This window comes from Rhinopithecus roxellana, chromosome 12 (assembly GCF_007565055.1).
Source record: "Rhinopithecus roxellana isolate Shanxi Qingling chromosome 12, ASM756505v1, whole genome shotgun sequence".
Classification (NCBI taxonomy): domain Eukaryota; kingdom Metazoa; phylum Chordata; class Mammalia; order Primates; family Cercopithecidae; genus Rhinopithecus; species Rhinopithecus roxellana.
In genome coordinates, this window is record NC_044560.1 from 60,420,625 (window position 1) to 60,448,437 (window position 27,813).

General features: G+C 37.8%; 1 protein-coding gene across 2 annotated transcripts in view; it reads left to right on the forward strand.

The window, feature by feature from the left end:
• The first annotated feature begins 561 nt into the window (after nt 1–561).
• PTGFR (prostaglandin F receptor) overlaps nt 562–27,813 on the forward strand; it is a 48,977-nt gene continuing 21,725 nt past the window's right edge. The window contains exons 1-2 of one of the 2 annotated variants that reach the window (XM_010380656.2): nt 562–734; nt 2,142–3,011. In XM_010380656.2, coding sequence (XP_010378958.1) covers nt 2,214–3,011 — 798 coding nt within the window. In that variant the 5' untranslated portion in view covers nt 562–734; nt 2,142–2,213. Of the gene's footprint in view, nt 776–2,141; nt 3,012–27,813 lie in introns of both variants that reach the window. The other variant, XM_030941705.1, reaches the window with a different exon arrangement.

Sequence of the window (27,813 nt, forward strand, 5' to 3'; positions counted from 1 at the left end):
AGGAAGGCATCTCACCCCTTTTCCTTTTCACATTCCTTAGAAAGCTGGAAACAGTCCCAGTCCTCTGTGTGACAGTAAACCCTAAGGCTGCGAGTGTTTTCATTTACTGGGCTTGAATACCTGTTTTTAACTCCCTGGAGATATTTGCCACAAAATTCTCCCTCAAACACACAACCTCTTTCTACCTGGTTTCTTTATGCTTTTCGAGCTGGACTTGGAATGAATTGTCTGCAAGCCACCATCTGACAGCCTAACACACCATCTTAGGGTTTCCTCGGCTCTCCAGACTGTTGTCTTGCATCTTCAGAGATGGCTTGGGGATAAAAATGAGTTTAAAACAAAACTTTCTTTAGCTGGTCCAGCGGCTAAGGGCAGCTTTGATGCATCCAAGCACGCTGCCCTCTTCTCTTCCAGTTCTGCTCTGTGCCCATGGAAAAGGGGGCGGAGGCGAGAGAGAAGACGAAGAGGCGGAGGTCACTCGTGCGCCCCATCCTTCCCAGGCTGCCAGCGCAGCTAGGTGCAGAGGGATCCCAGGAGCGGAGCGCGCCCGGCAGGTTCCGCGCTAAGGGAACGAGTGCGCGCAGGGGACGAGCGGCAGGACCACAGCCGGCGCCCGAGCAGGATCCCCGCACTGGGCTCGGTGGAACGAGGTGGCGGCGGCCCAGGGCGCCATGGCTCACCGAGCGGCTCAGTCTTCTCCGCAGAGAGCCCGGCTGGCGGCCTGGGATGACAAGGTACCACCTCTCCAGAGGCTGATCGCAACGCGTGGGCCTCGGTATGATATCCAGTCCCAGGTTTAACCAACTCACCCCCGGGACACCCGGCCGCAGCTTCTGCCGGCTGCGCCTGACACTGAGTTTGGACCAGATTCCCCAAGCTAGGGAGACGCGTAGAGAAAGAAGGGTACTCGGGCTAACCCGTCCCCATTCTGAGCTGCTCGGGTGGGGACCTGGTAGAAAGGGTCTCAGAAGAGGGAAATAGGCAGAGATCCCGCTTCTTGCCGCTGCAGGGTTCCCTGCGGGCGGCACTTCGAGTTTCTCACCCGGGGACCTCCTCACGCCCCGTGCCAGGATGAAGGAGAAAACAGCCCTTTGGCGTTTGAGCAATGGCAGAAAGTTTCAGCGAGTTTGTTAGTTTGGAGAGGATGTTGTGAGACCAGGCCAAAGGGCGGCGGGGGTAGTAACGGGCGAAAGTCGAACTGTGAGTAAGACCTGGAGGAGGTGACCGTCCTGGGGTCAGCCTAGGCAGTCCCACTCCGGCTGGGCGCAGGAAAGGCTGGCTCCAGAATTCCCAGCCTCCGGGAAAGCTAGCTGCTCGGGAAAGGCCAATCGAATTAGCTCGGAGCAGAGTGGCTGTGGCCATGTATATCCAGTGTCTGTGACTCAGGCTTCAGCCCCCTAGGGGAAAGAGTGACAAATAAATACTTCGCCTTGGATGTTGCTACTTTGAAGCTGTAATTGGACAGTATCTTGGCGGAGGTTCACAGTGAGCGTGGCCCGCCCCCTTCCCTATGGCGGATCAGAATTTCTGCACAGGGGCAGCTAGACCAGAAAACCTTCCTAGAGACTCACCACTCTGCTTTTCCTGGTTTCAACGTGTGTGTGGTTTGCTGTTATTTGATTTAGGCTTAGAAACATATTCAGAAAATCTACATTTAATATCAATGAACTTGCTAGTCTCCTTCCAAAGTTTGGAGATTGTTATGTCTGCCTGACAAGGAGGTCGTTCAGTTGAGGAATAATCTGCAGTTTGGGGACAAAGGCCGTTTTTTGTTTTTTTCTTTTAAATAGACTTATGATTTAAAAAACCTTATTGGATTTAAATCTAATCTTGGTAGCAATTTTGTAAAACCTGAAAATTTTAAGGTGTCAGTGATGTGTCAGGGGCACATACAGGAGGAGGTGCTCATTTGCAGAGGGGCCACAGAAGTTAACCAAGGGGTCTCAATTTCGACAGTTTCTTCACCTTGAAAATGAAATGTGGAACTAGAGGCAGATATGAGCTGCTTTCAGTATGATGCAACCTTGCTTGTGATAGGCCAGATAAAACCTATCCCACCACAGGGTGCTGGGGCACGTCAGTCATAAACGTCAGATGAGCAGTAATGCGTTGTTCATAATTCCTCTCTCTTTAACCTACAGATGTCTGGACTGCAAGCTTGCACAGTTTTGAGAGGGAGATGACTTGAGTGGTTGACTTTTATCTCCACAACAATGTCCATGAACAATTCCAAACAGCCAGTGTCTCCTGCAGCTGGGCTTCTTTCAAACACAACCTGCCAGACGGAAAATCGGCTTTCCGTATTTTTTTCAGTAATCTTCATGACAGTGGGAATCTTGTCAAACAGCCTTGCCATTGCCATTCTCATGAAGGCATATCAGAGATTTAGACAGAAGTCCAAGGCATCGTTTCTGCTTTTGGCTAGTGGCCTGGTAATCACGGACTTCTTTGGCCATCTCATCAATGGAGCCATAGCAGTATTTGTATATGCTTCTGATAAAGACTGGATCCGCTTTGACCAATCAAATGTCCTTTGCAGTATTTTTGGTATCTGCATGGTGTTTTCTGGTCTGTGCCCACTTCTTCTAGGCAGTGTGATGGCCATTGAGAGGTGTATTGGAGTCACAAAACCAATATTTCATTCTACGAAAATTACATCCAAACATGTGAAAATGATGTTAAGTGGTGTGTGCTTGTTTGCTGTTTTTATAGCTTTGCTGCCCATCCTTGGACATCGAGACTATAAAATTCAGGCGTCGAGGACCTGGTGTTTCTACAACACAGAAGACATCAAAGACTGGGAAGATAGATTTTATCTTCTACTGTTTTCTTTTCTGGGGCTCTTAGCCCTTGGTGTTTCATTGTTGTGCAATGCAATCACAGGAATTACACTTTTAAGAGTTAAATTTAAAAGTCAGCAGCACAGACAAGGCAGATCTCATCATTTGGAAATGGTGATCCAGCTCCTGGCGATAATGTGTGTCTCCTGTATTTGTTGGAGTCCATTTCTGGTAAGAACCTGAAATTTTGACTTCTGCTTTCTTGGGTTAATCCATATTCAATTCAAGGTTATCTTTTTCAAAGTTGTTAGTCTGGAAGTTTGGTCTTTTAAATGCTGAGAATGACCCCTACTCAAAATTTATTTCAGCACTCAGCTCTGGCTTAGAATTACATGGGATATGACACATATGGTTATTTTCCCACAAGCCCTGAAGTGAAAGAAATGTGTTGCTAAACAATTCTAACCATAGTGTTAGCTGCTTCAAAGCAGTGTAGTTCTAACAGAAGTTACATATTTTTAATATACTGAATATGATTATTTCTAAAATGTGAACAAAATGACTAACTATAAAACAACATTTGAACAGATTGCAGTAAGTCTTGATAGAAAGTCACATGGACTTTTAACTTGTAAACAGAGTATATTAGCTACTGGGTTCTCCTAAGCATGTAATGACCAGAACTGCAAAGGGTGGTGCTGAATTGAGATAGCTGGATAGTTCAGGTGTACTGCATGGATAGTTCAAGTGAAGAAATCAGTAGTTCACTAACTCAGGAATAACGCCATTAGTCCAGGGAGTGGTACGTTTGGCAGGAAGGCCAGAGATTCCTCCCTTATTGTTTCATTCATTTAACATTTTAATTTAACCAGCATCTATATGTGATAGCTTGATAGTTTAATTTGGAAATGAAAGCTAAAGTGAAGCTATTAGAAACAAACATAAATCATATCATTTTCCAGATAGAAGACAAAAATCATATTTATCATAGATAAGTAAGACCTTAACTCTTTCTAACATTTTGCTTTATAATGTAAGAAGTGACAACATGCCATGAAAGAAAACAAAAACAAAACCCTCTGTAGCGAGCAAGTGAGGCAAAGATTTTCTTTTTTCCCTCATCTGTAACAGTGGGGAAGTGGGAGGGCATCCAGAGATAGCAATACAGGTGGGGTGGAAGTGAGGCAAAGACAGAGGTAAGACAAAGGTAGTGGTTGTATCTTACCCGGTAGAATGAAGGTGCTTGTTACTAATGCAGTTTTCCAAGTCTCCAAACAGGCTGATTTCCCAAGAATTGTTGCTAGTGCAATTTTTTTTTTCTTTTTTGAGACAGAGTCTTGCTGTGTCACCCAGACTGGAGTGCAGTGATGTGATTTTGGCTCACTGCAATGTCCGCCTCCCAGGTTCAAGCAATTCTCCTGCCTCAACCTCCTGAGTAGCTGGGATTACAGGCATGTGCCACTACACCCGGCTAATTTTTGTATTTTTAGTAGAGATGGGGTTTCACCATGTTGGTCAGGCTACTCTCAAACGCTTGACCTCGTGATCCACCTGCCTCAGCCTCCCAAAGTGCTGGGATTACAGCCGTGAGCCACCGTGCCCAGCCCACTAGTGCAGTTTTAATTAATGATCCAGATGATTTTGATACACATAAAAGTTTGTGATAGCTGCTACTGCAGACAGATTCTATGACAGAGTAGAGTTTATTTTACAAAGGGAGTTCTTCTTTTCTAATATTTTAAAAATTTCTATTCATATTATTGCCTCACAATCTGAATTTGGCTTCTTGAATTGTTAAGTCATTTAAGTATTTTTTGTGTTGTTCCTGAGTTGGCCAGGTCATAAGAGCTCACCCAACGGGAGAGTGGGTCTATCAATGGCAAGTCAACATTTGGAGACCTGCTTATTGTCAATTGACAATTACTTGGGTGAACCCAGTAAGAATCTGATCTGTGATTAGAGTATAGTTGTGTGAATTGAATAACAGAAACCATTTCTAAGAACACTGGAACCACTTCATTGTTTATTTTTGAGGAGGTTAATGTATGTCACTTGACTAAAGAAATTTCCTGAGTATAATGCTTTTTTAGTTTTCTGTAGTTAAGCTTTGAAGTAAAGTAACTTAAAACTAAAAAATGAGTCTGAATGGGTTGAAATGAATTTGGGGGTGGTGAAAGAAATACAAAGAAGGTGAGAAAAGAAGTGGCTAAAAATGTTTAAATAAACTTTTACAATGAAGGTTGTGTCTCTGGAGAATACCTCAGAACGGTGAAATAGTAAAGCATTAATAAATGAGAGACATAATCTGGACAACTGAGATAATCACTTGTATTTTATTTTTTGTTTATTCTGAGGCAACTTAAAAATTCTATTTAGTTACTGGATTTCAACTTTGAGGAATAGGAGTCATAGACTTACTCCTGCAAGATTATGGAAGGAAGCAACATTTCAGACTCTTGGCATGGATGTTTTGAATGTATGTTTTCCTCTAATTTCTCCATTCCTGGATTTTTGGTTTGGTTTGGAATAAATATTACAATGTAATTCATATTTTGAACATATTTCCTAGTGGAAATAAAGTTTCATTTTTACAGAACATTTTCTGAGGTCCACTTTCTCTTTAACTATGAATTATTGATATATCTATGTCACAACATATAAATACTTTTGGCATGAAAATTATTTCTGTGTTAGATGGATAGTAGATACACCACAGGTATTACTTAATGGGCTGATATTTTGAGTTATTTTAAGCATTCTTGGCTTTCTGGCTTCTTTTGTGGAGATCTGAGTCTTCATGAAAATTTCTGAGTAAAAGATTTCATCAGAACTTTGGTGTTCTGGACACAAGTGCCTTGGGGATTAAGTTAAGGTCCTCAGACAGGTATAAATAACCTTATAAAAATACAGGCTTGAGAATCTCAAAATAACATCCAGTACTAATACTTCAGTTGAAAATTTTCTCTTTTTCTCTCTCACACATCTAGGAGGATTTTAATAGATATTAATTACAGAGCCATCATTTTCCTGTCCACCTTGTATTTTACAAGCTTCTGATTTTTAGAAATACCTCTGAAACCAAGCTTCTGGATTCCCACAGATGCACTGTAATAGTGACAGCTTCCAGGTCAATGCCCTGTTTCATACCATGTGCCTTTTCTCTCTGATTAAGTGTGAATTGTTGGATTTGTGTTTGAATGAAAATCTGCACACACTCTTTGATCAGTGTTCACAGTCATTTTCAAGTCTCAAGCTGGAACAAAGGTAGAGGTACATACACTAAAAGGAGGAAAGGAGTAAGGTGGAGATAATGGTGTTTATGCTTGACAGGAGCTACTGAATCAAAACTTATCAATAGTGGCATAATTTCTAAAATTATTGAAATTTATAAATTGAAATTTATATTTAAGTTTATGTCAAAGGTGATACTTTATGAATTTGTTGAGTTTTAATACAAAGGTAAAATGATCATAATGTTTGAATTCTCTCTCATGTTAATAGACTCTATTTTACTTTTTTGAGTAGTTTTGGGTCTACAGAAAAATGAGTAGAAAGTAGAGAGAATTTACAAATACTCCCTTCACCTCCTCCCACCCATCACCTTTATTATTAACATCTTGCTTTGGTGTGGCATAGTCATTACAATCGATGAGTCAACACTGCTATATTATTATTAACTAAAGTTTGTAGTTTACATTAGGGCTATCTCTTTGTGTTGTACATTCTATGGGTTTTGAAAATCTAGAATGACATGTGTCCACCATTACAGTATCATTCAGAATAGTTTCCTTACCCTAAAAATCCCCTGTGGCATTATAATGTGTTTTATTTTTCCAAAAGGGGAAAATGTGCTTTCCTCCTCCTAGCAATTGAAATGTAGAAATGTAGTACAAACATAACATTTGTTTAAGATACAACTTGTTATTTACTTAAATTTTCACAATATCTGGGTTTTGTAGTTTTAAACACAGTTAATTCATTCACATTCATTTAATTATAATGCTAACCAAAAAATACAGGAAACTACAACCGATGCTTATTATCTTACAGTTCCATTTAGCAACAAGTTAATTCTAAACATCTTTGAAAGTGAAACAGCAATTATAAAATTGTCTCGTGTTCTTCCTAGATGAATCACTTTTCCTTAATAAATAAATCTTGAACACATTCTCCTGATGTCTCTATTGTGAAGGGGAAAAAAGAGATTTATCAGCACTTTTGAGAAACATTTTCTCAATATTGTTTTGTTTCTACTTTTATATGGGTAATGATTCTTTGTAATGCTCCACTTCTAGAATATGCAAACCTAAAAGGAATTAATTATTAGTGCTATGTGTAGTTCAACTATTTGGCAGAGCAACAAATACTTGTTGACTGGTTGACTGTAACTTAAGTAGTATGAATGTCAAAAGATTGGAAATGATTGACCAGTATATGGATTCTGAGTTTTGTAGGTTAACAACCAAGCAAACTCTGAAACCAAATGGTAATTTTAATCTGTTCCCTAATCACCAACGGTAGACCTGGGACACTATTAAACTTCAGTTGTCTTTTACTGGAAGGCCATATGTTTGTTTTACCTTCTCTTCAGGGATACAGAATAATTTTGAATGGGAAAGAGAAATATAAAGTACGTGAAGAGCAAAGTGATTTCTTATGTAGGTGAATTTACCCAAGAAATGTGTTCTCTTGCAAATGTAGAGTTGGAGCTTGATTTTCCTAAGATTGCTCTTATGCTAATATTTCTAGTCAACATAGTTAAACATTGTTTGGTCACTAAGGTGTTTGTCAGATATAGATCAAAGAACTGGGTGGCTAATTGAACTTTGCCTGAAATTACTAAAGGTATTGACTTCATAATGACCAGGTCTTAAAGGGCTAATGACAAATGATGGAGTAACATGACATCACAGCACATTTTGACTATTAGTGAAGATTATTTTCTTTGAAAGGCTGACCCCCATCATCATATCTAAGAATGGTGTAATGGAAATCTATGTATGTGTCTTGAGCACTTGCCTCAGTACCCAAAGGATGGTGAGTGGATGTACGTTTATATGTTTTAAGTGAAGAGATAATGTGGAAAATTGCACATGTACAATATAAATGTGTACATGTGTATATGTAGTGTGTATATTGTTTATGTATTTAGGTACATACATAAAAGTGTAGATGTGTACATACATACCAGTGTGTGTATGTATATAAACAAATACACACATAAATGTTAAATTACTTACCAATTTAAAAAATTAACCAATTGCCATTGGATCAAATAAGAGAGATTCTAGTGGGTGGCATAGCTATCAGATACTGTGTTCACTACTTGGATGATATTAGAAGGCTAAACCTCAGTATTGTGCAATATACACATGCAACAAACCTGTACAGGTATCCCCTGACTCTAAAAACAAACAAACAAACAAACAAAATGGACTGTTCTATAGTCTTATATTAGATCTTGGAATGTAGATCTTTCAGGTTTAATCTTGGATTTCTGCTGATTTCAGAGGCAATATTTTCATAAATCATTTTAGCTAGTTTTCTTTGTGAAGAGGGAGTGTCCCTCTGTTTGGAATGTGGAAGCAGCAGTGATGTTGGCGGGATACAGGACTGATGACACCTGGGTTCTACTCCTGCGAAGTTTGTAACTTAGATCTAAACGACTCAAAATTCGTATCTAGCAGAAAAGACATATTTTAGAGATACGTTAATGTACTTTAATCACTGGAATTCAGACGGCTTTCTCACATTGGGGAAAGCATGAAGTAAGTGCCAGGGGGTGAATGACCAACCACAGCTAGCAGAGGAGGTGTTCTGGGAGATCAGGGAGCACGTTCCTGTCCCTGAGCCTTGGTGTTCTCCTGCCTGGAACACTCTCCTCTTGACATCCATGTGACTCTCTCCCTCTTTCTTCTCTGTTTTCTCAAATATTCCCTCCTCTAGCCAGGCTATCTTAAAAAGTTCCTGTTCTCTTTTCCTCTCTTCCTTTCCGCTGCTTTATCTCCCTCATAGGACCTAGCAGGATGTGATAACATAATACACATTTCTCTGTTTATCTGGTTGTTCCTGGGCTTTTGCCCCTAGCACGCAAGCTCCTGAGAGAAGGGCCTTGCTGATTGTTCTGTGTTCAGCTCCTAGACCAGTGCCTGGCATATAGATGGGGTCAGTAAGGGTCTGTCAAATGAATCCTACGTAAAGGAGGGCCCAGTTGTTGACTACACTCATTTCCACTTTGGATTAGCTCTGCTGAGGAGGTCAGGACCTGGTTGATAGGCCCTGGGAATACTTCTAGTACTTTGAATTGTGATTTGAGCTGTAGAGGTCTGAGAGGGAGAAATTCTGTGTTCAGGAGTTCCCTAAAAATGTAAGTTGGAAGTAGTGTCCTGGAGAATCTTGGACTTTCTGAAGTTTGAGTCCAGAATGAGAATTAAGGAATTTTGTCAGCTTCTAGAGGAATTTCATGGATACACTAGGCTTGGTATTTTATTTTATGATATTACAACGATTTGTTTATGTGTTTTCTCTGTTATTCCAAATGGTGCTGGGTGGCTTTACTCTACCTTATTAGTTTAATTTCAAATATAATGAGCCATTAATCAATATTTGTTGAATGAATAAGATAATGAATCAAGTATTGAATGGGAAGTATCAAAGGCAAAGGAAAATATTAGGTAATAGAAATTTGGATTAATTTCACCCCAGAGTCTTTAACACTGTTATTTTCTCTACAGCCACACATTTTTTTCATAATGTATTTTTTTATTAGTATTTTATCTCTGAGAGAATCATGTCAAGGGACAAGAGGAGAACTTACTTTGAGTAAAGACCTCCAGATATTGCATGTTCCTTGTCATAAAATGAAAGCTCTATGGTAAATGTGGAAATTTGTCTGAAATGGGCTTGCTTACATCATGTCTTTACCAGCTGATTAAGTGAATGTATGTGCCTTAATTTGTGCTGTTACCAGACTAAAAGATAAGGTAGGTTTTATATTCACAGAGGATTAATTCTCAAAAAATTCCGACAGACCTTTTTAGCGGACACTGTGGTACTCCTCCCTGATCTTCCTTTTCTCAGGGAAATTTCCTTTAGCTGAAAGTAGCTGCTTTGTCCAAGATTGTGTCCCTGTCTCTTGGGGTCAGTCTATGTGCAGTGACTGGTGGATGTGGGGATACAGGGAACTTGTTCCTTTGCCTTGTTGGGATATTTCTGAAGGTCCATTCATGTTTCAGGACTTGCTGAGGCCTCTGTTGAGGAGTTTCCTTGCAACTGCATTGCAGCTCCTCTCCTGCCCAATCCTACTTCCTTCCCCACTTTACTCTCTCCCTGGGAAGCTTCCTGCATGCAGATCTCTGCCCCGAAGTTTATTGCCTCCACAGTCTACCTTAGGACAACCTTTCAGAAATCTATTTGTTCATGTACTATCTGCATATAAAGTGCATTACACATTGGTTTACAGCATTATTTGATAAATATATGAGGTATGTATAGGCTATGTATATGGAATTGAGCTCATTTAAGTATAAAACTATCTCCCTCCATAAAAGTGTATGGTGTAAAATTGGCAAATGTCAACCCAGTTTTAAAAGACATTGCTAGGATGAGAATCTACACAAGAATTTGTTGCTTTGGATGAGCACAGTGATCTGGAATACTTTGTTATTTTAAATTTACTTACTCTTGGAAAAACATGACCTTTTTTTTTTTTTTTTTTTTTTTTTTAAGAAGAAAGACTTATAAAAATGCCCAAAGATATCATAGACATTGAGACGACACTTACAAACATTACTTGAATGACTTAAGTGTAAATGAATCAGAAACATGTGTATTAAATTTATACCCTCATGGATATAAAAATCTTCTGGCTTAAAACGTTTTGGGCTTTTTATTAAGCTCCAAAACATTTGAAGAACAATTCAAGATGTTGATGTGTTCCAAAGCTCTTTGGGTTGCCAGTTTTAACTTTATTTGCTTAAGACTTATCTTTATAGGAAGTATATAAAATGCATTCCATTTACATTTGTTTTGGAAGGCATGTATAGCCACCCCAGTTTTACCTGATACATCAGTGTCATTTATCTGTACTCAGAGAGGACTTCATCCAATAGGATAAATTTGTCTTGTGATACTTGTAAATATACCTTTCAGAGCTTGTGTAAACCTGCCTCCTGTCTGTCCTCTTTTCTGGGTGTAATACAGCTAATGCCATAGAAGAGTGAATATAGTTGTGGTTTTACATAGGCAGGGAGGTGTTTTTTCTCACTCCTCCTCAGCTATTGTATCCCAAACGAAATTCAGACTGTGGAATGCTGAAATGGAATGTGGCTGTGGTGTGATGGTGAAGGAGACAGAGATAATTGGATTATGTAAAATGAATTATTTTAGTTCTTTTGTGCATAGTCCCAAATCAAGGCTTCCTTTGAGAACAGTGTAGTTATTCAGAGTACAGGCGGGAAACATGGATCTCAGCCTCACCACTGCTTAGCTATGACCTTAGAGTTACTCTAAGACAATTGTGCATATCTGTGATTATAATCATAGTATACTCTGATGTACTGTCAGATTAAATAACTTGACTCCCCTAAAATCTCATCGCAGAGTGATTGGTGCATAGTAAATGTACAAGAAAACCAAAAATACTCAAAAACTGTATTGGTATTAACGCTGCCCACCATCTCAATGAAAAATAATCATCTGTGTTAGTTCAGATGTTTTCCATTTTCTCTTCCATTAAGAAAGATTGGTTGCAGTAGAAAGGAAGAGAGGAAGAAGCTCATAGCTTCAGAAAACTTGAACGTTTCCACTCCAAGTTTCACATTATAGGTCCTTATTTCACTATCTCATCAGAAGTAAAGATGTTGCCTGCTAACCTCTTAAATATTCTAATAATTTGTAAGATATTAATTATTACATCAGAGTTGTGAGTGGTACCAGGGAGTAAAGGATACAGATCTTTCCTCAAGGAACTTATAATTTAGTTGAAGCAAAAGACGTAAGATATTAGCCTTTGAAGAAGCAATATAGTGTAGTGGTTTAAGAATCTGGGTTCAAGTCCTGTTTCTTTCACTTCCTGGCCATGTGACTGTAGCCACTGTTTCCTCATAATTAAGTGGTAATAAAGCAAAGTAAAATATTTTAAAGTAAAATAAAGTGAAATAAGTAGTAATAGTACCCACTTTATAGGGTGGTTGTGAGAATTAAATAAATTAATGTATGTAAAGCACTTAAAATAATGTTTGACATATAACAAGTACCATATGCTTCAGTTATACTATTCTCATTGTTGTTTCTGTTACTATTAAATAATAATTTTGCCTGCTAATCATTTTGTCAATGAGACAATCAAAGGTACTTTAAAATTATTTATTAAATGAATAATGAGACTTATAAAACGGATTTGTCACTTCTAATTTGATGATCCATAAGTTATTATTTGTTTATTGGTCTGACAAATATTTATTGGGCATCTAACATGTATCAGGCACTGTTCTAGATTCTAGAATAATAGTCTGTAATTTAACTGTTCATAATGTCTATGGCCTTAGACAACTGTACTTATAAAAAGAGAAGAGATATGCAGGAAATTGAAACATAATGATTCTATCTTTTGTTACAACAGAATAGCAGGTATTTTATTATGAATGTTTGTGGATGGGATTATTTGTGACAACTTATGAAAAGGAAAAAAATTTCTCTGGGCTATCATTTACAAAGAAAAATTACTGGAAATAAATGTAATTGAAAGTCAATTAATGTAAGCTGTATGAACCAATGAGAAAATAACGCATATAATTCCCAGAGACACAGAAGTGTGAAAATGAGAAGAGAAACTCTTTAGTATTTGGGCCAGGCTTTAACAGGACTAGAATACAGCAGATTATAATAAGTTAATATTAAAAGAAAAATTTTTCAAGTAATAAAATATGAGTAGTAGGAAAATTAAGTCAGATAATACAAATTTGATAATTCAGATTAGTATTTTATACTATCTTTTGATAAGGAAAGTGACTCAGGATGTAGAAGAGAAATAAATTTTGGGTGAAATGAAGCATTACAAAAGCTCCTAACACTTTCTAAGAGTTCAAGGAAGTTTAGGAATAAAGAAAAACAATTAAATCATTAAATTGCTGTGAACATGAGTAACAGGAAGAAAACCAAAAAGTTCATTTATGCTTTCATTTACTCATGAATAATTTACTCATTGATTTACTCTTTCAGCAGACTTTGCTGAGGAAATGGGTGGGTGTCTCTCCAGGTGGAGGGTAAAGGATAGAGACAGATACATGACCTGGGAAAATATTCCTGAGACAAATTCTAAGACTCATGCTTTCTGTCTCCTTCATTTTGGCTTTGACTTTGCATTCTCTTCTCCAAACTCCACATGCATCCTCTGCCTACTTTTTCTACTTTTACTATGGGGTAAATATAGCTATTTGTATTTTTCTGGCTTTGCTTTGGAGCAGCTCAGGGAGGTAATGTCTTAGTAATACTGAAGGAACCTCTGATCACAAAGGTGAATTAGTAAGTACTAAATACACAGCAAGAACATTGTTGTAGCAGCAATGGCAGCAATATTTGTTGTTATTGTTATTATATCATCCTTTATTTTGCTTCTTGCATTTATGACCGTGGCTGTGGACCAGAAAACAGAAGGGAAAATAAAAGTCACATGAGTGAAGGAGAAACAGAATGCGAGGGTAAAAACAAGGCAATCGGGGCAGCAGAAAGCTGGTGGTGTGAGGGTGAAGAGAGGCACTCTCATGTTTCAGGAACTCTGTTGGAAAGATGAGACCTCCTTTTATTTTCACAGATATCTTCTCCTTTATTGAGGAATATCAAATTTCATGTATTATATTCCCCAAGCTATTTGAAAAAATATAATATTTTCTTTAGCTATAAAATTTCATTGTAAAAAATTATAGCAAACTACACATTAAGTTTTTTTAAAAAAATCTTCCAAATCCCACTATCCAGAGACAGCTACTGTTAGTATTCTGGGTACGTCTATCCTTTTACCTAGCTAATGGGGAAAATACATTATTTTATTTGATTGATAAATTCTTTGATTAATAGAGTAAACATTTTTGTTACAGTTGTTGGGCATTATCCCTTTTATGAATGTACAAGTATTTGTACTTTTATAAATGATGTTCAATAACTCTTTGGATAGCAAAGAACAGATAATTCTGATATATAAAAATATTTATGAAATAAATTGTTATAAAAGCAGTTACTTTTTCAGGTTTATTGTTTGCCTTTTAATTTAGTATTTGAGTTTACAACAGTAGTGAATTAATAATTTCTTTTGTAGTTACTGCTTTGTTTCATGTTTAAAAAATGCTTTTCTCAGGCTGAGATGATATCAGCATTTATCTCTTTTCTTCTTCTAGCAATTTTCCCCATTCATCATTTGTATTTATGTTTTAATACATTTATGACTTATTTTGGTTTGATTTACAAGTTAATGATCTGAATTTTCTATTGAATGGTTAGCCAGTTGTCCTCAAATTATTTATTGCATGATCTTCCTGAAAACTGTTTTAAATTCCTACATTTAGTATATATAACATTCTAACATGTGCTTGGATATTTTTGGATCCTTTATCTTATCCTGTTGATCTTTACATACAATTAGTATTAGCTTTACGTACAATTATCATCTTTACATTTTATTTAGACTTGGGTTCAATTTATCAATTTTAATATAGAGTGTTTCTTATCTTGATCACAATCTATCTTATTATCAAAGTCATGTTTTGAATAAAAATTTTGTAATTTTCCTCATAATAGTGAGGCAAATTAGTTGTGTTAGTTTTATAACACTTTCATTCTAACTTTTGTTTTTTTTTGAAATGGAGTTTTGCTCTTGTTGTCCAGGCTGGAGTGCAGTGGCGTGACCTTGGCTCACTGCAACCTCCGCTTCCCAGGTTCAAGTGATTCTCCTGCCTCAGCCTCCTGAGTAGCTGGGATTACAGGCACCCACCACCACACCTGTCTAATTTTTGTATTTTTAGTAGAGATGGGGTTTTACCACATTGGCCAGGCTGTTCTCAAACCCCTGACCTTAGGTGATCCACTCACCTCGGCCTCCCAAACTGCTGGGATTACAGGCGTCAGCCATTGCGCCTGGCCTATTCTAACTTTTAAAAATTTTTTGTTTCTACTGTAAATATAATCATATTATTTTCTTTTACATATACAAGTATATAAGAAAGCAGTGATATTGATGCATTTGTTGTTTATTGTGGTAAAATTTGCATAATATAAAATTTACCATTTTAACCATTTTAAGTGTACAATTCATTCACAATGTTGTGCAGTTGTCACCACCATCTTGTACAGAACATTTTTTTTACCCGCAAAGAAAACCCCATATCCAACAGTAGTCACTCCCCACACCCCAAAGTCCATGGCAACCACTAATTTCTCTCTTTCTGGGTTTGTTTATTATGGTTATTTTGCATAAATAGAATCTTACAATATGTCATCTTTTGTGTCTGGCTTCTTTTGGTTAGCATAAGGTTTTCAAGGTTCATGTACATTGTAGCGTGTATCAGTACATCTTTCCTTTTTGTAGCTGAATAAATTCATTTGTAACAATATACCACATTTTGTTTATCTTTTCAGAAGTTGATGAACATTTGGGCTGTTTCCATCTTTTGGCTATTGTGAATAATAATGCCATTTGTGTACAAGTTTTTGAACACCTGTTTATAATTCTTCTGGGTATACAACTAGGAGTGGAATTCTTGGTAATATAGTAATTCTGTTTAACTTCTTGAGAAACCACCAAACCTTTTCACAGCAGATGCAAAATTTTCCATTCCTGACAGCAATGTGTGAGTGTCCCAATTATTCCACATTTTTTTGCCAACACTTTTTATTTTCTCGTTTTATTTTTATTTATATTTTATCATAATGGCTCTAGTGGATGTCATGGTAACTCATTGTAGTTTGAGTTTCATTTTCTTAATGTTGAGCATCTTTTAATGTGCTTGTTGGCTATTTGTATATATTTTTGGAAAAAATCGTTTTATTTTTGTGTGTAAAAAGGTTATATTGGTCTGTAATTTCCCTGTTTTATTTTATTCTTTTACTTTTAGTATTAGAATTATTCTAGTTTTAAAAACCAGTAGGGAAATTCTTATTTTTCCAGGTACTAGAATAAGTAAAGTAATTTGGATGTTAGTTGCTTTATGATTTGACATTACTTCAGCATTCTGTTTGACAGTTTTATTTTTTCCCTAGTGATTGGTTTGTTTGATTTCAGTACAAATTTGCTGCTAAATTTATACTCTCAAGGATACTGAGTATATTCTAATAAAATATAATAACCTAATAAATATAACAGCATATTTGAATAAGATATAATATCTTAATATTCTAAGAATATGAAGTTCTTTTTGGCTAATTCCAGCATTTCTGTATCCTGGAGTCAGTCTCTGTTTGTTCTGTTTTCTTTTGAGAGCAAGTCACTGTTTCCTGTTTCTTTGTTTATTGAACATTATTGAATTGTATCTTGGGCATTGTGAATGTTATGTTAGGGAGACTCTGCATTCTGTTACATTCCTCTGAAGAGTGTTAATATTTCTGTTTTAACAGGAAATTAACCTGACCAGACTCAAACTTCAAACAGCAGCTGAAATACCAGTTATTTCATCCTTAACTAGGTTACATGGAATCTACCCTAGACATGCATGGTTCAAAAGTCAGCCCAAGATTTGGTCAGAGTTTATATACAATATTTGGGGCTTTCCCTCTCTGGCTCTTTTGTTTCCAGGAGAACTCTGTCCTCTGGTTCTTCAGGCTGGAAAGACTGTGGGTTTAGTATCAGAGTTTAGCTACTCTGCATGGCACAGACTGGGGTGTGTTTTCAGACTGGAAACTGTGGAATAGGAAACTCATCCTTTTTCCCAGAGAATAATTGATTATTCTCTAGAATTTTCCTGCTTTTGGTTATTCTCCAGGGTCTTCAGGTAGTGTGTTTGTTTTTGTTTTTAGCAGAGTTTATAGCTATTGAGTGAAGGTTGATTCCATAGGAGCTTATTTGTCTGTACTGGAATGAAACAGCACATTTAGATTTTAGATTTAAATTGTTATTTTTTAGAAAACTTCTAAAATTTCCATTTTAGAAATTTAGAAAATTCTCCATTTTCTAAAATTATTTTTGACATTTTTGGAAGTTCCATAGGAATATAGTCTATGTCTGCTTTGCTAATCATTGTATTTGCAGAGCCTAATACAGGACATGTCACACAGTGAGTATTCAAGAAAATTAGTAAAATGTTGAATAAAATAAGTTTCATAACCATACTATAAACAATTGAAAAATTATGTAGAATTTGACTGATATTTTGTTTTATTGGCTTTGTTAGTGCTGCAATTTCTTTTTGATCATACTGTCTCCATTCTAATGTTTGATATTTTGATTGATTTCTAGATTGCTGAAGTATAAAATTAAACTCTTAATGTGAAGAATAAGGATGAGGCTTCAAACTAGAATGTTCGAAAATGTACTTATCTTGGTCAATAGTTTTGTTGATTATTGAGTTGTTATATCAAAATTATTTTCCCTTAAAGACCTTGCTGACCTTATTCCATTTTGTTTTCTTCATTTACTTCTATAAAGAAGGAGTTTGAAACCAATTTAATTCTTTTCCTTCCTGTGTGGTTACTTATCTTTGGAATTTGTTTCAGTGTGGGAATACTTTTGTTACATTTTGCCTGTACTCAGGATACTTTTTTAACCTGATTTTTTTAACCCCACAGAAGTGTTCTATTTTCTTTTTTTCTGTTTATGCTTCTGAAATACTGAAGCTTCTGAAAAACAAAGTTTTCTACTTGTTTTTCCTTATGAAATACTTATTAAAACTATATCAAAGCTTCTTGATTTATTACTTATAACACTTATCTTTTCATGCATCATTCATATATATATATTTATTCTTTTCTACAAAAATCGCCTAGACAGATTTGGTATTCTGTTTTTATTGCATTCATTATAGTTTGAAATGTAATAATAGTATTTTTCCTCTAGTCTGTGGCTGGAAACTTCATGGTTTTGCCGAACAGCTTCTTTTCATGAGTATTACTGTAGTCCAAAGTTACCTGAGGCACTGCTCTCTTTTGAGTCATCATGCCCTTCATTAGGAGTGTGCAGCTGTCATGACCCCCTTTACTGCACCAAGTACAGCCTAGAAATGAATGTCACTGTCTCCATAGCAAGTGCTAGCTCCCTGCTGTGCACCTCAGCGAAATTCATGTGGTTCAAACTCTCCCTTGACTTCTATCTCTGACCCACTCTCAACAGTCTGGCCTGCCTTTGCCAGCATTGGTGGGTATATGTGTTGTTTCTAACTGAGTTGTTCAAATGGGAATTTGGGCAGGAAGAATGCAAAATGTAAAGGTAAAATCATCTCTTCTTAACTCAGAGGGATCATTATTACTTTAAAATGCATATTTCTCATAATATTCTGTATACATTCTAAAGGCAAGCCTTAAAGTAGAAAATTAATCTAGTACATAATTTTTGTCCTTTCAGTCATTTTGGCTACAGGATACTGATATGAATGTTACAGTCAACTCTTTTTACTGAGGTGATTTTCAAAATTGAATTAGTGAGATGTTTGGGTACTTTGGTACAGTCTAAGGAATTTTAGTGCCATTCTTATGAATGGAATATAGGCCATCAAATTCGAACAGACCAAATAGAGATTTTCTTTCATTCTGTCTCATGCTTGCAGTACCTCTTGGTTGGACTCCAGAATTCTGATATTAAAAAAATTTTAACACGGAGAGTAACTTTACTACTTACCTTCTCCTGCCTGTATTCTGGTAGCTGTTTCAGTTCTACTAAATCAGAAAGGAATCAGTGGATGAAAGAGTATAGCTAAATTTCCACTATAGAAGGTAGGCCCATTCTGCCTAGTGCCAGGAATATGATGCTGACAGTGGTGGTCATCAAAGCCTGTAATTGGCCTATCCCTCATCCAGACCTGTCTAGTTGTGGTTTGGAATTGCTCAAAATCTGTGCATTAAGAAGAAACTTCTTAGAATATTTCTCCAACCTAGCATATCCTCTGTGTCTGCTTACATTAGAAATGCACCTTTTGGGGAAATGCTGGACTAGAATTGCATATAAAGAACAGTATGAGTGCTGTCTTGTTCCTTATTTCCTAGTATAAAAGCTTATTTTCAAATTGCAACAAAAAGTAGCAATTGAGATCTCTATCATTACGCTTGTATTCATTGCGGTGAAAAGATAGTTTCTGATACATCTTAATTTTTAAATGTTTCTATAATGATGCTTTTTTTTGTTACTGAAATCTAGCTTTCCTGGATAGCAGAGAAGACATCAATCTATCTAGGAGTAATTTCCATTGTGTGCTATGGACTTTGTTAGTTGCCAAATTTAGATTGCCTGTATAAATTAAATGGTCATAATACAAAAGCTAGCCTGCTTATTTATATAGTTTTACATTTATGTGGGTTTCCAATTCATTGATTTAGCAAGCCATTTTATGTTTGGTGGTAAAGGTGACTGAATGACCTGTTTTACCTATATCAACACTCTCATCTTAAACACCTCCCTCAGGTATGAATTGACATTAGAATGTAACCACAGCATTGGTGCCACCTTTCTCTTGGACTTCTTGGGTTGTTTTACATGGTTGCTAAAAATTCAAACTTAAATCAGTTCAACTCATGCAAAGATTACCTGCTAAATGGTATAAAGAGATAAGCAGCAACCAATTACAAATCATGCATTACAGTGATGCCTCTGAAAGATGTCCTGTTCATTCAGGTACTAACCCAGTAAATCCTGAGGGATTTCTCTGCTGTCCCTCTCTTCTAGAGGGCCAAAGTGCTCTTAAAGTACTGAGCATGCAGGATGAATGCATTAGTGCATTTTTGTATGACTAGAAGGGAATTATTGAAACTGGGTAATTATGAAGAAAAGAGGTTTAATTGGGTCACGGTTCTGCAGGTTGTAGAGAAAGCATGGTGCTGGCATCTTCTCAGCTTCTGTTGAGGTCCCAGTGAGCTTTGACCCACGGCAGGAGGTGAAGTGGGAACAGGCACATCACATGGCAAGACAGAGAGAGTAAGAAAGAGGAAGGGAGGTGCACACTCTTTTAAACAACCAGATCTCATGAGAACTCAGAGTGAGATCTCATTCATTACCACAAAGAAGGCACGAAGCCATTCATGAGAGATCCACTCCCAGGATGCATTCACCTCCCACCAGGCCCCATATCCAACACTGGAGATTACATTTCAGCATGAGATTTGGAGGGGACAAACACACAAACAATATCATTCCATCCTTGGCCCCCCAAATCTCATATCCTATTCATACTGCAAAATACAACCATCCCCTCACAGTAGTGCTCAAAAGTCTCAAGGGATTCTAGTGTCAACTCAAAAGACCCAAATTCTTGACTATCATCTGAGACTCAAGTCAGATTCCTTCCACCTATGAGCATGTGAGCACAAGGAAAAGTTATTTACTTTCATGATACAATGGTGGTATAAGCATTAGGTAAACATTCTCATTCCAAAAGGGGGAAATAAGCTAAAGAAAAGAGACGACAGGCCCCACACAAGTCCAAAACCCAGGACATCAGTCATTGAATTTTAAAGCTTAAATAGTCTTTGACTCCATGTCCCACACTCAGGGCACACTAGTGTAAGAGGTAGGCTCCCAAGGGCTGAGGAAAATCCATCCCTTTGGCTTTGCAGGGTGCAGCCACCATGGCTGCTCCCATGGGTTGGAATTGAGTGCCTGTGGCTTTTTCAGGCTTATGGTGCAAGCTGCAAGTGGCTGTACCATTCCAGGGTCTGGAGGGTGGTGGCCCCCTTCCCACAGCTCTACTAGGCAATGCCCCTTTGGGGACTTGGTATGGGGGCTTCAACCCAAAACTTTTCCTCTGCACTTCCCTAGTAGAGACTCTCTTTGGGGGCCCTGTCCGTGAAGTAGCCTTCTGCCTGGGCACCCAACTTTCCCCATATATCCCCTAAAATTCAGGGGGAAGTCACCAAGCCTCCTTCAGTTTTGCATTCTGTGCACCTATATGTTTAATACCATGTGGAAAATGCCAAGACTTATGGCTCATGCCCTCAGGTGTGGTGGCAGGAGATTTACCTGAGGCCCTTTGAGCCATAGCTGGAGCTAAAGCAGCCTGAACATGGCGAGTAGCATTGTGAAGCTGCACAGGTCACTGGTGCCCTGGCTCCTGAAACCATTATGTCCTCCTAGGCCTCTGGGCCTGTGATGGGAGAGAGATGCCTCAAAGACTTCTGAAATGGCTTTGAGGCTTTTCACTCATTGTCTTGCATATTAGCACATGGCTCCCTTTTAGTCATGCAAATCTCTCTAGCAACTGGTTGTTCCCAGCCCACATAAATTCCTCTCCTGAAAAATGCTTTTTTTTTCTCTATCATGTGACTAGGTTGTGATTTTTTCAAATGTTTATCCTCTGCTTCCCTTTTAAATAGAAGTTCCAACTTTAAGTCATTCCTTTTTCCCTGTATCTGATCATAGGCTGTTAGAAGCAGCCATGCCACATCTTGAACACTTTGCTGCTTGCTTCTTCTGCCAGATATCCTAGGTTATTACTCTTAAATTCAAACTTCCACAGATCCCTAGGACATGAACACAATACAGCCAAGTTATTTGCTTGGGGGTAAAATGCATGACCTTCACTCCAATTCTGAATAACTTCCTAATTTCCATCTGCTACCTCATCAGCCTGGTCTTTACTGTCCATATTTCCATCAGGTTGTGATTTTGGTCACAACCATTTAATCAGTGTCTAACAAGTTTCTAACTTTCCCTCATCTTCCTGTGTTCTTTTGAGCCCCCCAAACTCTTCCAACCTCTGCCCCTTTCACAGTTCCAAAGCTGCTTCCACATCTTCAGGGATCTTTATAGCAATACTCCACTCATGGTATGAATTTTCAGTGTTAGCTCATTTTTTATATTGCTATAAAGAAATATCTGAGACTGGGTAATTTTTAAAGAAAAGAGGTTTAATTGGCTCGTGGTTCTGCAGGCTGTACAGGAAGTGTGATGCCAGCTGTGCTCAGCTTCTGGGGAGGCCTCAGAGAGCTTTTGCTTATGGTCGAAAGTGAAGCCAGAGCAGGCACATCACAAGTGAGAGAGGGAGCAGGAAAGGTGAGGGGAGATGCTACACTTTTTAAAGAATCAGATCTTGCATGGACTCAGAGAAAGAAATTACTCATTACCATCTTGCTTGAACTCAGAGTGATAAATCACTCATTACCATAAGGAGGGCACCAAGCCATTCATGAGGGATCTACCCCTATGACCTAAACACCTTTCTCCAGCCCCTACCCCCAACATTGGGTGATACGGTTTAGATGTTTGTTCCTTCCAAATCTCATGTTGAAATGTCATTCTCAACATTAGAGGTGGGGCCTGGTGAGAGGTGATAGAATCATGGAGGCAGATTTCTTACAAATGGTTTAGCACCAACTCCTTGGTAAGTGAGTTCTCTCTCATGATATCTGGTTATGATATCTGGCATGATATCTGGTTGTTTCAAAGTGTGGGACCTCCCCCTTTTCTCTCCTGCTTTTGCCATGTGACATGCCTGCTCCCCCTTTGCCTTCCTTTATAACTATATGCTTCCTAATGTCCTCACCAAAAATGGGTGCTGGCACCATGTTTCCTGTTCAGCCTGTAGAATCTCGAGCTGAAATAAACCACTTTTCTTTATAAATTTCCCAGTCTCATCTTGGCTATTTTTTATAGCAATGTGACAAAGAACTAACACAGAAAATTTATACCAGGAGTGGAGTGTTGCTGTAAAGATCCCTGAAGATGTGGAAGTGGCTTTGGAATTGTAAAATGGGCAGAGGTTGGAAGAGTTTGGAGGGCTCAGAAGAACACAGGAAGATGAGGGAAAGTTAGAGACTGATTACATGGTTGTGACCAAAATGTGGATAGAAATATGGACAGAGAAGGCCAAGCTGATGAGGTTTCAGATGGAAATGAGGAAGTTAATGGGAACTGGTGTGAAAGTCGTCCATGTTATGCCCTAGCAAATAACTTGGCTGCATTGTTTTCATGACCCAGGGATCTGTGGAAATTTGAATTTAAGAGTGATGGCCTAGGGTATCTGGCAGAATAAATCTCTAAGCAGCAAAGCATTTAAGAAATGGTGTGGCTACTTCTAACAACTTATGATCAGATAGAGAAGCAAAGGAATGACTTAAAGTTGGAACTCATATTTAAAAGGGAAGCAGAGGGTAAAAGCTTGGAAAATTTGCAGTTTAGTCCTCTGGTAGGGAAAGAATCCAAGCAGTCTGTGGAGCAATCACTTGCTAGAGATATTAGCATGACTAAAAAGTAGCCATGTGCTAATATCCAAGACAATGGAAAAAAGGCCTGAAACCCATTTCAGAAGTCTTTGAGGCAGCCCTTCCCGTCACAGGCCCAGAGACCTAGGAGGACCTGCACAGCCTTGCAATGCTGTTTCCCACATCCAGGGTGCTCTGGCTTCACCTGTGGCTCAAAGGGCCTCAGGCAGATCTTGGGCTGCCACTGTCAAGTGTGTAAGCCTATGGCCTTAGCATCTTCCATATGGTGTTAAGCCTGTAGGCACACAGAATGCAGAAGTGAAGGAGGCTTGGTGGCTTCTACCTAGATTTTAGAGGATGTAAGGGGACAGCTGGATCCCCAGGCAGAAGCCTGCTGCAGGGGTGGAACCCCCACAGAAAGCCCCTTCTTGGGTAATGCAGAGGTACAATTTTGGATTGGAGCCCCTACACAGAGAAGTCCCCAGAGAAGCACTGCCTAGAGGAGCTGGGGGAAGGGGGCTACCAATCTCTAGACCCCAGAAAGGTACAGCCACTGTGTGCTTGCACCCTGTGGCTTAAAAAGGCCACAGGCTCTCAGCTACAACCTGTGTGAGCAGCCACAGGTGGATCTTCCCAAGACCTTGGAAGCTCACTCCTTGCATCAGTGTGTACTCTGGATGCAGGATGTGGCATTAAGGGAGATTCATTTAGGAGCTTTAAGATTTAATGACTGCCTGCTGGGTTTAGCACTTGTGTGGGGCCTGCTGCCTCTTTATTTTGGCCTATTTTTCCCTTTTGGAATGGGAAAGTAAACCCAATGTCTCTACACCCTTGTATCTTGGAACTAAATAACTTGTCTTTTATTTCGTAATTTTATAGGTGGAAGAAACTCATCTCCAGATGAAACTTTGGACTTGGGACTTTTGAGTTAATGCTTTGGAGGACTATTGCGAAGGCATGACTGTATTTTGAAATGTGAGAAGGACATGAGATTTGGGGCCCAGGGGTGGAATGATATAGTTTGAATATTTCTCCCCTCCAAATTTCATGTTGAAATGTGATTGCTAAAGTTGGAGATGCGGCCTGGTGAAAGGTTATTGAATTATAGGGATGAATCCTTCGTGAATGATTTAGCATCAATACCTTGGTGATAAGTGAGTTCTCACTCAGTTAGTTCATATGAGATCTGATTGTTTAAAGAGTCTGGGACCTCCCCCTTCTCTTTCTTGCTCCCCTCCTCACCAGGTGATGCACCTGCGCCCCCTTAACCTGCTGCCATGACTGTTAGCTTTCTTAGGCCTTTACCAGACACAGATGCCAGCACCATGCTTCCTGTACAGCCTGCAAAACTGTGAGTCAACTAAACCTCTTTTCTTTATAAATTACCCAGTCTCAGGTATTTTGTTTTATAGCAGTGTAAAAATGGACTAACACAATGGGGATCACATTGTGATGTAAGATTTTGAGAGGATAAACATCTAAACTATATTGATAAAGTTTTCTCTTTCGGAATTAATCTCATTTTTCTGTCAATTGAAGCACACTGGAATGTGTGGGAAACAGTCAGGAGGCTTCTTTGTGGTGGGTAGAGGGAGAAAACTGGTTTTAGGTTTCCCTACTCAATGACTGGCCTATACCACCCAACCTGAAGAGGGGAGGGGGCTTAATGTGCTATCATGACTTTAAGAACAGGTAAATACCATTTATTAACTGATTATTTTATAATTAAAATCAGAACACTCAAAAATAAATACTGGTTAAGTAACTAACATTTTCCCTCCAAATTTTCTTAAAGAATGTCCAATATTTTGTAAATGAAATGCCAAAATTACATGGCTTCACATGAAGTGTAGTCAAATGTATACGTGACTGGTGGCTAAAAATCATCTCTCTAAAAAGAATATGTTACTCTAGCACATTATACTGATTGAAATCTGAGTTTTTTTAATTAGAGAAATTACAATTCTGGACACTCTTTGTCTTTATTTACACATGTAACATTCTCCAAGAAATCTGCTGTGATTTTCTACCTTATATTTATCTCTCTTTCTGTAGATAAAATATAGCATCTAATGCTATATGATTATAGATTTTGTGCTGTTTGTTTTGTGACTAATCTAATCTGTCAAGTGGCTAGAAAGCTCCTCAGTGACAGAGTGAATTTCATGTTTCTACTCTGTTTCCTATGCTGCCTCACACACTACTTGGAAAAGTTCAAGAAAAATGTAGCTCATCCTTTAGGATCCTTTAGAATCCTTTCACCACGAATAAAATTGCTGAATAAAACAACATCCTTATAGGTGTGGTTATGAATTGCATTTGAATGTCACATAAGGATTTTATTTTTAAAATGCTATTTCTTGTAAAAAGAGTCAAGTTTTTTGAAATGTAGCTATAAAACTGTAATTGTGATGATCGTTTTAAATTTAAAGTTCTTGCTTAAGAATTTTTCTGTAAGAACCAATCAATTTTTTTTTTAAAAAAACCACATGCATAACTCCTACTATTTGCCACACAAGATTTTAAGTGTTTTACAGATGTTAACTCACTGAATCTTCAAGACATTTTGTAGAATGTAGATTTCCTTAGATGTGGAAAATATTTATGACTATGTATGTTCAGAGGGTTTACCTAAGGGATGCAATCATATGATACAACATCATGAGCAGTTGCACAACATTATTGGCCATATATTATATTTGAAATTTTAGTTAAAATTAAAATGTCTTCAGATTTAAGTCAACATTCACGGAGAAGAGCTCTGACATGAAGAAAACACAAAGACATGAAGGTGGTTGTGATATGTAGAGAAAAGTAAACATTAAAGGGAGGATGATTTTTGTACTCTGTTGTTATGCTGACACAGGGCTGACTGAGAGCAATCTTCAAGCAAATTTGCTAAACAAAGGCCTTTAATAATGTTTTAAAAGTAATTTTTGCCTCTCTTCTCCCTTCCAAAGCATTGACAATGCCCTCAGTCTCATACCCTTTTCTGTCTCCAACTTAAATAGGTATTAATTTATCTGAGTAAATTTTAGAATTCAAAATTTAAAAAATGGACAGCTGTGTTAGTTGGCAATGAGTATTAAAAATAACCTGGATTTTGTACAAATTTTTTTTTTTTTACCTTGGAGAAGTCGTTTTTCTCTCCTATTCTGTCATTGAAAGGTTAAAACCACATCCAGGGAAGAAAGAAGTCACTGCTGAGTGTTGCGAGGAACCAGTCATCAGGCTTTGATTAAAATCAGAGGGTGCAAGAAGGTGCCAGTTCCAGAATGTTGATGACAACAAAACAAACTTTTGTCTTGAAAATGTGTTCATCTCTCACTGAGCAGCCTGTTTATCCTAAGTGTCTTGCAAAATCTGATGTGTTTGCTATCAGAACACTACTGTTTGCAATCCTACCTAAGCATATTTGCAGCTGCAGGATACCATAGTTCTTGATTTTTAAAGAACCAAAGATAAATGTCCTTAGTAAAAATTCACTATATGAAGGCACTTAAAATATTACCATAAATACCATACCTAGACACTTAAAATATACCATAAAATGTACCATAAATGAGTTTAGAAATACTCATTCAATTATTCAATAAAAGTTTTTATCAGTGCCTTCCATGTGTAAGATACTGCTCTAGATGCTAGGGCTATGGTGCTGGCTGTGTTGCTGGACAAAGCAATATCCCTTCTCTTATGGGTCACATTCTTCTGAAGGTGGTGGTTGAAGAAGGGTAAGGATGGTTTGGAAAGGGGTAGATAATATGTAAACAAATAAATTTATAGGATGATTTCAAAGAGTGATAAGTGCTGTGATTGTGGGTGGGAATGGAACTATTTTAGATTAGATATTCAAGGGTATCCTCACCATGAGCTTAGTCCTGGGTGACAAAAAGGAGCCAGCCATGGGAAATTATCAGGGAAGGGTGGTTGAGCAGAGGGAAAATCCAGCACAAAAACCCAATAGCAGGCATGGACTTCTTGTAATGAGGAACAAAGCAAAGGTCATTAACTGGAGCAAGGGGAGCATAGATGAAAGTGGTAGAATTTGAGGACACAGAAGAAGGTAGGAGTCAGATTGTCTAGAACTTTGGAAGCTATGGTGAGTTTCAATTAAAATTTTTTTGGAAGCCATTGGAAGGGTTTTTAACAAGGGAAAGGTATGATCTAATGCATGATTTAAAAAGATCATTTTGGCTGCTTTGTATAGAATGGATTATAATGGAGCAGGATATAGCAGAAAGTTTTATTTTAGAAAATTTTTTTTTGTTAGAAATTTCATTTAATGCATGAGTAATAAGTGATTGCTTTTCTGGAATTTATATTAGGAAGTAAGACAAATAATAAATTACTATTATGCCAAGATTAGTTTGTAAATAACAAAGAAAATGCTTTCAACCTAGATGACGGGTTGATAGGTGCAGGAAACCACTGTGGCACATGCACACCTACCTAACAAACCTGCACATTCTGCACATGTATGCCAGAACTTAAAATAAAATAAATTGAAAAAAGAAAATACTTTCAAAATAATTTTCCTTATGGCTTAAAACACAATTATGTTTTGTGGAAAAATTTTAATGGAAACATTCAGATATATCTTACCTATTCTACTTGGTTAATAATCTCAATATAACTTCTCTGTTAGTTTAGCAAAGAACATTTTGATAGACATTCATTTGGCTGAGAATATAAAGTTATGTATCTA